The 11,792-nt window shown below is 37.7% G+C and overlaps 1 protein-coding gene across 1 annotated transcript in view; it reads left to right on the top strand.

Moving 5' to 3' along the window:
• The first annotated feature begins 2,258 nt into the window (after window positions 1-2,258).
• The window catches only part of LOC139981620 (uncharacterized), a 31,173-nt gene continuing 21,639 nt past the window's right edge, over window positions 2,259-11,792 (top strand). Inside the window, exons 1-2 of the mRNA XM_071994147.1 lie at window positions 2,259-2,415; window positions 3,642-4,739. Coding sequence (XP_071850248.1) covers window positions 3,964-4,739 — 776 coding nt within the window. The 5' untranslated portion in view covers window positions 2,259-2,415; window positions 3,642-3,963. The remainder of the gene's footprint in view (window positions 2,416-3,641; window positions 4,740-11,792) is intronic.

Genomic DNA, 11,792 nt, shown 5'->3' with positions numbered 1-11,792 from the left:
GCGTACAGCTGACTATCTAGTAAGGGTTGTTCCATTTATAATGTAGGGTATTTGTTGTATATACTAAGCAAAACAGACATGAGCAGAATGTGAGCTACCAAGACAGAGGGATGGCTTTGGAATATTTACTTTGCTTCCAAGGATTCATTTATCCATGCATACCACGCATGCTATCTGTCCCTATGTATCATCGGTGATATTGAAGACTAATGGACATTCCTTGAAAAAAGTTCATTTATCCTCTTCCGGACGAAAGTGCAGTCAGTAAAAAGTTGCATGCGATATCATGTAAAGTTTGAAGAATATTATTGTTATCGAAAGTTTCGAAATATATGTGTTGGCCAAGCTGTTTCTTCTTCTTTCTATTTATTATTTTTTTGTAGAAATAAAGATGACATATTGACGAATCTGCTTCTTGAGCAATATATTTTATCCAGCTGGAAGTTTTTCGAGAAATGTTTTTTGAAGAATTTGTGTTTTCATTTTGGCGCTCTTGCTATTTACTTATTTATTTTTTTTTTTTGAGGAGTCGGGAAGGAGATTTTCTTTTTGAGAAATATACTTTTTAATATAAGGCATTTGGAAATTTGTTTTTGGAAAATGCTGTTTGTGTGTGTGTGCGTGTATTCGAGAAAAAAATATTTAGGCGGGGTTTTTTTTTTGGGGGGGGGGGGGGTCGAGAAACATGTTTTGCCCAAATATAATCCTCAACAACCCAAGAAAGGTTTTCCACAGTAAATTTCAAGTTTGATGATACTAATAGGCTTTCGAAGCCTACTTGTGTAATGTCTAATAGTTTGTTAGCTCAGGATTGTTGAAGTCATTAAAACCCCTTCACACGACTGAACCGTATCAAAACACGTCAAAAAAATTAATGTTTCGAGATGCAGCAGCATCCCATTGAAACAGATACAACACTTGTTCTTGATACAATCCAATTTTTCTGCCCCTCTATAAAAGCACTTCCACCTTCCAAATTTGTCAAGTTTGAGGGATACAATATCTCTTAAGTTGTTTTTGAATTTAATTTAACCACTTGGGCAATCCGACCCGCTTCTGCCTCCCTCACTTTCCCTTGTCTGAATCCGGGTTTCTAGCCTCTCACGGAGATGTAGATACAGGTACGGTTGAGGCCTCTCACACTTCTAATGACACCCCCCCCCCCCCCCCCTCTTTACTTAGCTGAATGCTCTTATAGTTACAAATTCAAGTCATATATGTTCGAGTGAATTTTGGCAAAAACGACAATCAGTAAAATTGCTCATCTCTAAAACTTACATAATTCTTGCTTTATTCGATAAGTTGGACTTTAAAAGTTTTAGTTCTATAAATGAATCGCATGCTTTGAGGTTTATAAAGATATTTGTTGTTATAGCATTTTCTGTTAGCGCGCCATCTTTTTTTATCGCTACTCTTACGTCATTGAGACGTGCATGTTTGTAGCGATTAGTAGCGTCGCCCTTACTTAAATGTTTAATTCTGAGGGGAAAAAATGCTCTACTTTCATATCGTTGTAAATCAAAACTACTTAAAGTAATATGGCTTTTTAATAAAATTTGATTTTTGTACTGACTAAAGGAATGGGCAAAGTGAGAGCACGTTTATGGGCATTATAACGTCATTCTTAGCGGACAACAACTGAAGCTACTAACTGTGTCCGTTTGGCTGCAGTGTAATCAACAAACTTTGACAAACCCTCCGGAAAAAATGAACGAGTCAAACATGTTATGGATGAAGGGTCAAATGAGATTCCATGACGTCATTTGTTGATACTTGGGTTCTCAATCCGAAGCAAAGGTATGGTTTCATCAAGAAATCGACTCTCACAACTTACCGAGATTTGATTAACTTTTTAACATCCCAATCTAGTACTTCCATCGTATATACTATTATGCTCCCATCACACATTACAAGAACACTTTGTCATTTCCCGAGGACCCAGTCCAGACGCAACTGATTGTTTACTTGAACTGAACGACAAAATATGTTCACCGGAATGCCAATAAATTTGTTCAGACACACATAACTATTTTCTCACGATGAGCTAGGCTAATCTTTACCAACAGTGCAGCAGTATATGTTAACAATAATTTACTACATAAGTGCAATATTACTTATTATTAAGCAATTAATTGCAAATGGATGTTGCAACTGCGATCACTAGTTGAATTTTTTCCTTGATTTGGGTTGAAAGGTCAAAATACAATATCGAACAGGTCTGGCGCATGCGTACAAAGAAAACTAATACGTTTTACGAATTGGTTACATAGCACTATGTTGTATAGTTGGTTCAGTTGTACGTACAAATCCGATCCTACATGTTTTCAATTGACCACGTGGTTGTGTTGGTAAAGAGCAGTAGGCCTAATACAATTGAACGTATCAAGCGCAACGTTCTCCTGTGTATCTCGTATGGTAAGATTTTCTCCTCTTTCACCTAGTTATGAAGACAATTTTCTTTTGCGTTTCCATCCACCGAGTGATTACAATTTAATAAAGCTGAAAACTAGCGTCAAGCTCCACAGTCTGAGGTCGACAACTACAAACATTTTAGTGATCCTAACTTATAACTGCTAACGACGTTAGGCCTAAAATTATTGTGATGTTATGTTTAGGCTAACCTTAGCCTAGTAAACACGGTAACTATATCAGGCCATGGCCTGGTAATAATTGTTCAATAAGATAACTGTTACCTCTGTGCTGATCATGGTCAATATTTTACAGTATTGAAATAAAAATCGCAGCATAAAAACTAGGTTCAGCCTTAGGACTAAGATGAAATTAAATGAACACAATTTATTTAAACATAATATAATTGTATACTTGTGTTGTTGTGTAGCATTAAACCTACTGTACTGTGTACTTTGTAAGTTCTCAGTGCATGTTTAATTCTGGTTAGGCGGCTGTGGTTGCTTTGCACTTATTGTTTATATTAGTTGCCTAAGTTAGACTCACAGATTTCCAGTTGATTCTCCTTAACCTGACCAAGATATCACATATGACCTAACAATATAGACCTAGCCTAGGCCTAGTCAGACTCTTTCATGGCTAGTCAGACTAATACTGCCTTGCTAGGCCTAGTTTTATTATTAATTGATAGAATGATTATAACATTTCAGACAAAAAATTGACAACAGGCCCCACATGTGGATCCATACTCTTGGATGGTGATCTATATTTATGTTTAAATAAAAAGTATGCATAGGTCTAGGTACAGTCTACAGAGTGGTTGCTATGTAAAATTTCTGTACAGCTTACCAATGGACATTAAATAGTGCATACATGTGATGAAATAGAAATAGATCATTAATTGTTTATGGTCAGTTGCAAATATGTCAAATTAGCCTATGAACAGCAAAGTTATTAATTTAATATCATTAGACATAACTAAGTGGTTGTAGAAATTTGTCTTATTAGCCGAATCCATAACATACACAAATGCTGATGAACTGCAACCATGTAAGCAAAAGTTCCGATGGCTGTGATGTGGAAACCTTACAAAAAAAGTTACAATGGTTAGGCAGATAACATGTTTACCAAACAGAACTTTGAAAAGAATAACTTTGGCATAAAACAAGTTTACAATGCATTAGTTTGTGTTTCATAGTGTTTAATTGTGTTTTCTTATCTTTTGTTTCCAGATCCTTTGTATGGATGTCTATGCATCTAATGCATTGTTCAATGTTATTTTCAGGTCAGAAAGCAATAAGCAACAGGTTGTATGTCCAAGAAGTCTTTTCAAAAACTTGTTTCCTAAATTTAGATTCAGAGACTTCAAACTCTGACCCTGATTCTCAATTTTTCTGACAGCGGGTCTTTTGATTTGTGATCTGATTATCTCTGTGTGGAGTATTGTGAAGCATTTGAAGTCACTTCTCAGCCAGAAAAGGTGTTACGGAGTCCCATCACTTTAGCCAAAAAAGAGGGACCTCTTTCCTTTGAATCTGAAGTTGTGTGCTTGTTATGGCTCAGCTTCGGTATTCAAAGGCTATAGCTTGTGGGACGGCTATCACAGTGGGATTAGTTGGAGCGTACCTTTATAAAAAGAGAATCAATCGAAGGATCTTGCGTAAGAGCTTGGGGGAGGAGCCCTGTAAGCTACGGGAATTTGAGAAAGAAAACAAACACGACTTGAAGAGCAGTTGTGACGCAGAGGAAGATAGGCTATCTCCGCATCACCAATGTAGAGAGACTTGTACGGCTGGATGTGAGTGTGGAAATATGGAGCCCGATGGTGAGGACACCCCTGTGGTGACAGTTAACACAGAAAGCAATGAGAGTTCTTCAGTGGAGAAACCTGTTGCCGAAAAGGATAGTGACAAGATAAACGAGAACCTAGATATGGATAGGGCCGAGTTAATAAGACTAGCTGCAGAGGGCTTAGAGGAGATGGTAATAGCCTCAGAGCAGGCAGCGCTAGAGACTAGTAAACCTGTAGTAGAAGAAACTATCGTATCACAATCTGTCAGTGAAACCAGGTCGGCAGCACCAGTATCTTCGGAGACGGAAGGTGACACTCAAGCAGATGAAGTATTCACAAACGTTGCAACAGACTCTTCAATACCTGCAAGTCTGTCTGAGCCAGTGGAACACCTGGATTGGGCCTCTGCTGTCGCAGAAGCAGAGAAGACCGATAAAATGGCAGCTGAAACCGCCGCCAATTCTAACAGCACCGATGCGAGCAAAGCTAACACTAATGTCAATACCAACAGTAATACCAGCAACGGCCAACTAGAGAGGTAAGGTGTCACCCTCCCCCCCCCACCACCCACCCTCCTTCTTTCCTTCACTACCCCACAAACAAATAAAAGAAACTTATTAGCATCTTCACCTTTGACTGAGGATGTTTGACAGTCAACTACAGGGAGGGATGGAAAACCTTTTAAATGGACCAAAAAAATTATGATATTTGGGGATTTCCGGGTTACTGATTCTTAGAAAGTGTACAACAGTGTGCTTGCAGTGTGACGTCTGGTATGCATGTATACATTAATGAGCAAAGATTGCTGGCTTTTTAAATGGACTGTCTACTTTTTAAAATTTCTACAGAAAAATAGTAGAGTACCATCAGCAAATTGATACAAGTTTCTTATATTTCTGAAAACACCAGTACTGTTCAGATTTATGTCAGAATGTTGTAACATAAAGATACAGTATTATACATATGTATAGATGTCAATTTCTGTGTGGATTGTGTCACAATGCACTAACAGCACTGAGCATTAGTCATAACACTTGGCATCGCAGTTAGTCAATCGCTGCCTGCACTCATAACTCACGGCATCCTCCTCCTCCTCCTCCTCCCCCTCCTCTTGAAGAACTTACATTCTGTGCAGTATGTGTATGAGGTTATCCATCTCATGGTAGCATACTCGAGAGCTGCTGGTAAGTTCATGTTGTGGCCCAGAGCTAATTTAGTAAGTTCAACACAAAGGGTCACAGCCTCCCAGGTAACATTATATAAGAATGCCCTTCTTCTAAACATTTGAGTCTGTACAGTAAATAGTTAACTACATAGTTTTTACCTGAAAGTAGTGATCTCAATGTAAATTACCTCTAAAGCATCTTAATGAGTGACTTGACCTATAGTATGTATTATAACCATATCATGACAATGTTTTTATCTCGACTTACTGTATCAAGCTAGATTGTTAAAAAAACAGTTGGAAATCTGTTGACAAAATGAATCGAAAGGACAAAGTCAATGATGTGGTAAGGTTGGTACAGTATTTAAAATTGCTGGCAAGTGCAAATTGAATGTAATCAAGTTAACAGCTCTATCAAGTCTCTTAAAAATACTGTACTTTGTTTGTGCATAAATTGTGACTGGATCAAACTTAAACAGTTACTGTCAACATGGACTTAGAAAATGCTACAGCCTCAACTTTCATTTTACTTCGAACCACTAGAGCAATCTCTTCCAAAAACCTGGACAAAAAAATTATAGCTCAAAAAGAGGTCAAAACTACATAAGGATCAATCAGATACTATCTTAATGGAACATTTGATGGCAGTTATTCAAGATGAATGATTATTAGTTATGGTTTGTTCCACTACATTGAGCATGTTGAATGGATATGTTATTCCATGCTTGCTGGAGTGGTACATACGTAATGTGTGCAGTTTACAGCCTGTACTTAAGAGTACTACATGACCTACAGTAAATGAACATTGTAAATGTTCAGTAGCTTGTGCATTGTAATGTGATTGTTCTTCTGTAGATCAACCGAGCAGATACTTCCTGGTACATTATTCTGTACACAGTACATGTTTGTGTTTCATGAACCCATCACACATGATCAGGCATTGGACGTCATATTGTTCATGTATGACAAAGGTAGGGCTCATTTTAAAGGGATACAAACATTGGAAATGGCTTTCTATATAAATATATTTAAAGGTACTTCACTTACTCTCTTATTGTACCTGTTACCATTTAGTCATGGTCAACACAAACTGTATTTTCATCCAGTGATGTCCATTGTGAAGGAGCTGAATATTCATATCTCAAGTCTTCTGTTCCTTCCCCCACCCCCTACCCTCCCTCCAAACCATAACCAAATGCCCAGTTGGTGTATACTGTAGTTGTGTTGATCATTATTTTTCAAGGGAGTTTACAACATTTGATACCCAATCGGGTATTGTGCATATAGGTAAGGATTTCCACCCCCACCACTCTCCCCTTCAGCCCAAAAAGAAGTTACCACAGCAATGATTTTCAACTGCAGTTTCCAAACCACTTTGAATGTTGGTTTCTCTCTTGGCCCCCTCCCCCAATGGGGTCTCAGATCTTGGGTATCAACTGTTACCCTCTGTAGTACTAGTTAACTACAATACAGTATTATTGAAAATTATTGTTTTGAAATACTAATGGTCGACACCAGCTGATCCAATATTTGGGACGGAGCTCTATAGTCCTGTGTACACAGTACTGAGATACAAATCTGATCATTACTTGTAATAGCTTTGAAATACGTGACCATACTTTATATTTGATGTAGGTTGCATATTCGACAGATTGATTGTGACCTAGAGCCAACATTGACCTCGGTTTCACTTACTACAGTTGACCTTTGTGCATCTAAGTCACCATTATTTGCAGTCACTGCTATAGTATGAATCAAGAAGGTACAAAGTTACACTATTTTCAGTCCGATTAAAGTAAATGAGGAAGGTTGTTTACCCTATGATTGCTATCAACTTACAGTAGTTGGAAGTGAGATTAAGATTTAAGTGGAATTTGTTTCTTGACCACAAATTACACGTGGAAGGGTTTTTATCACCTTTTCCACACTTTAAAAGACAACTTTACAGTTCTTTAACATTGAATTTGCCAGTTTGAAATAAATGTTTTATGTTCAGAGTTATGAACTGTATACTAACCAGCATTAATGTATAGTACCAGTAAAGTGTGATATATAAGTACAGTACTTGTTCTTGTGGATAGGGGTTGCAAATTGGTTTTGAAACACTGACTACCTAAACATTTGGCTATCTGCAGACATGTACAGTAGTTTAATAACAGTCATGTCATATGACCATGTCTATCATAAGAAGTTAGCACTGATAACCAACTCTCCTTCAGTGAACATTGTTCATATCATGACTTTACAATGCACATATTTAGAATGCCCTGATATTTTCATCCTTTTTCTTTCTTATTCAAGGGGGGGGGGGGTGATTTCCTGAATCCAGTTTTGGTTACTTGCTAAATCTTTGAAAATTTACCGGTATACATTTACCGTAGTAAGTGGAATGAGGGAAGAGATTTCACTGAGACTTCCTGGAAATGCTAGATCTTAACAATTAAGTGCTGGTATTATTTTTAATGACAGCTCATTTGCTAGGGAACAATTTATTTGGCCTCTTGAAGAAAAATTCTTTGGCAGTTGAAACAAGGCAGATTTATATCTCGGTACTGTAGCTACAATATAACAGGGTTGATACTGTACATAGAACCATAATATTTTTTGCAAGATTTGTTTCGTTTTTTGGAGAAACCTTCAAATTGTAGACAAAATTAATCTCTGTCTCATCAAAGTCTCCACCGGTGTTTACACTGGTCCAAAAATCGGGGACTGGTTACCCGAGAGCCGTTACCCGTCGGGTATCCGGGTACCCAGAAAAAATTGTTTACCCTCATGCATCACGATTTTCAAGATATTGGATGCTAATGCTATACTAAATGAATAATATTCTCCACTAACAATGTTTTCATGTTCAAATAGGTGTAAGATTAGATAAGGTATAAAACCTTCCTCAATAACATCTGTTTGCTTTTGTTCCTTTGATTAACTTGTTAATAACTTCATATAATTAACATCACTACTAACATACTGTAGCACTGTCGCCGCTGCTTATGTTTGCTCTCCACCTCTGTTGGATTAGACAATATAAATATCCAATTTAGCTCTCAAACAGTTTTACTAAGTACTAAGTATTATGCAGGCCCAGGGTTCGCATTAGCTGTGGGAATTTGATCGCATTTGGAATAAATGTTTAGTACAAAGCCACTTGCGATTATTTTTTGCGTTATCCAGTCTACAATGGATTAGTAACATCTCATCTTAAATTTAAGCAGATATGTAGGAATGGGTAGATTTGAAAGGAGGATGTTGGTGACCTTAGATAGGGTCATTGGGTCAACAGAGCCATTTAATCATTCATTTTGGTTTGGTCACAGCTTATTTGCAATATGACTACAGTAAGTAAGATCTTAATTCTAAAGCTGATGTGAGACTGGCATGTCAGTAAATACTGTATACATTGCTATCATGGCTGGGGTCAGAGTAAAGATAACTGTTCACAAGAGTACTATATTAGTTTAAAAGTTGATGTCAAAAAATGATATTTCCCTAGCACATTATTAACTGCATTTTCCAGTACATGGGAAAGTTAGAAGGATCAAACCCAGTACATTAAACACTGACTAATCCCTCGGCATTACTTGCAAGGTGAATTTGATCTTTGCACCTCATCATTCCCTCCAGATGAGGTGTAACCTTTGTACAGCAACCCCTCACCCACTACCATTTCAATCAAGCAGTTTTATCTGTACTTAGCTGAAAATAACTGAGAGTTTATGAATGAACTGTAACAAAGATTTTTTCATCCTTTGTACAGACAGATTTGTTTTTAGATTACAATAAATTATGCACATGTATATACTGTACTGTAGCTGAGAGCATTGTGGACCTTCCCTGTAATATGTTCAGTTTATCTGTATTGACATTACAGTACATCATTTTGTCTGTGATAACTGGGACACTGGTCTGTGATAACTGGGGCACTGGCATGTATATACAGCACTGTACAATATGGTGGTTACATCGCCAGTGGAAGAGATGAAATGGGGGAGGTGGATGGGAGTGGGAGGGGGGCAGGGGCAATTGGTGGGATGAGGCAAAGGAAGGGATAATTTTCTGTCTTTATTTGTTGCGAGAGGGCTGTCAGAGTTTAACTTACTTGTAGACTAGTATACCGTAATACTTCTGTATGATACTTTGACTTCTGTATAAGATCGGAGTAAGAAGATTAAGGAGAAAGGGCGGTGTCACAGAAAGATGCTAGATAAACTGTTAGCTGTTGGCCGGGTATACAGTACAAGCAAAGGTACAATTTTTGTTTTATCTAGAAACGTGGCTACTGTAGGTATAGTAGATAGATTTGAGTGCAGATGCAGAATGGAGACAGGTAAATCTTGTCAACTTGTTGGTAAATTTTTACCTGGAAACCAGTGAGCTTAGGGGATATTGTTGTAAACAGAAATTTGGAGATTTATACATATCAGTATTTTAGGAAATGAATGTGTGATAGAAATAAAGTTTGTCCGATCTGGGGTTTTTTATAAATAAAAAAAAAAATTAAGTCACTGTTTTTTTCCTGCTACAGTTTATTGCTACTAAATGGATCCCCCTTGACCTGGTCTCAACCGCCTAGCCATTCTTTACATTTATACTGTACCGTACCATAGCCCACTGTACATTGCTTACACTAAAATGTACTGGCATGATAGGCATCTATTTTTGCTTCCCCCAGTTCAATAGAACAGCTTTTTAATTTACTCAAAGAAGAAAAAAAGCAGAAATATGAGAGAGGCAGCCTGCCACGAAGATTTGAGAGACAATTGCAACACAGAGCGTTTAATTATTGTCCTTGGGTTGTCTTCACAGAAGGAATTGTATATTGCTCTGGCACCACAGTGTAAAGTGACCTTTTCGGAAGCATAACGGGTTGAATACCTGGCATGCTTAGGTGTGCTCCGTTGATGTACTGTGGAGCTAAGCTGTTAAATGTTGACATGTCTTCGGTTGGACTATAGTATGTCAGGTAAATCACATTGTAGTGCCCAAGTATGTTTCTCAGAAATGTAAAAGATCACGTTGCAAGGCAGATGTTGCAAGTGTCTCAGCTTCTTTGTCAACCTTAACTTTTAAAACATTGCAATAAATTCACTAGTTTGCCAATAAGTAAGTTACCTGTCTGCCAGTGTGTCAGCATACATACAGTAGTACTGATTGAATGGTTGTTCAGATGTTTCAAAACATACTTGTAAATTGGGCCAAATGTTAGAGAATGGTATATTTGCTGCACCATAGCACCATGTCTCCCACTCCACATCTGCACTTTCCCATCTACCCAACTACACATTGGAACGTTTTAGCACTGCGCCTTCACTCCCCGGGCACCGCCCACTTACACCCCCTTTCGAATCTACCACCCAGGAAGGAAACTACACGTTTTGTTAGCAAGATTTGCTAAGCATTCTTCAACCTTTTTTTACAAATTTCGGGAACCACATCTGGGATCTTCGAACACATGAGGAACACTTTCCCCGTCACTTTCAAGAAGCACTCTATATGTATAGTATGCTTTCATCTTCAAGATCATTGTTACTTATCACACATGTTGGTGATACCGTGTCAATATATTTCTTCAGTCAAATATACTTAGTATGTACAGTATTACCACCATCATACCCAGCTGCCTACAGTATATGGGAAGTGAAACAGGTCTGTCAATTAAGTGTGTACGGTACGGTCATTAAAAGCAGGAAATCTTTGGCTGCGATGTAATCAGAGAGGCCGACGCTCTCGTCTATTGGAGAGGATGGTTTGATGAGCATGCTCTGTGTGGTGCTTTTGACACACTTGTTATCCTTAAAGACCAAATATGGAGGCAATTTTTGTTGTTGAGATTTTCCATTAATTTAGGAGTTTACATACCCATAATCAACATGTGTAAAAAATAATCTTCGAAAACCTACTATAACCCATTAAAAGCGACCACGAAAATGGACATTTTGGGTAGTCACGTGACATGAACCTCTGGAATGTCTGAAAACAGAGATTGACCCAAAGGAGCCTCTGGTCACCGTGTGACGTCAAATTTTGTATACCGCGAAAATCAAACGCTGATATAGGCACTGTTTGTACACAGATAGCGAACAATTGTACTGTTTTTGACTTCCAATTTCGAGCGTTTGAAAAGCTGTTAGCTTAAAACAAGAACACATGAAGGTTAACAACAAGGTTTAAGACAATTATAAGCAGAAATGTTAGTTAAATTGCTTATTTTATTAGCAAAATTTCCACTCAAATGGAGGCATCTTTTACATAGCGTAGCGTCAATAGGTCCGTACGGTACAATATACTTACATAGTACTTACTCGTTTTAATATCCAAAAGTATACAAACACAGAAAAAGTATCCTGTCAATAAACAAATTTAGCAGTGAATATCCTAATCCACGTTTCTTGTTCAATCCTGGGCGAAAAACTACCGTGAGTCTGT

The sequence above is a fragment of the Apostichopus japonicus genome, chromosome 15 (genome assembly GCF_037975245.1).
Source record: "Apostichopus japonicus isolate 1M-3 chromosome 15, ASM3797524v1, whole genome shotgun sequence".
Lineage (NCBI taxonomy): Eukaryota > Metazoa > Echinodermata > Holothuroidea > Aspidochirotida > Stichopodidae > Apostichopus > Apostichopus japonicus.
The sequence above is the reverse complement of the archived record's forward strand: the minus strand, read 5'-3'. Positions and strand labels throughout refer to the sequence as shown.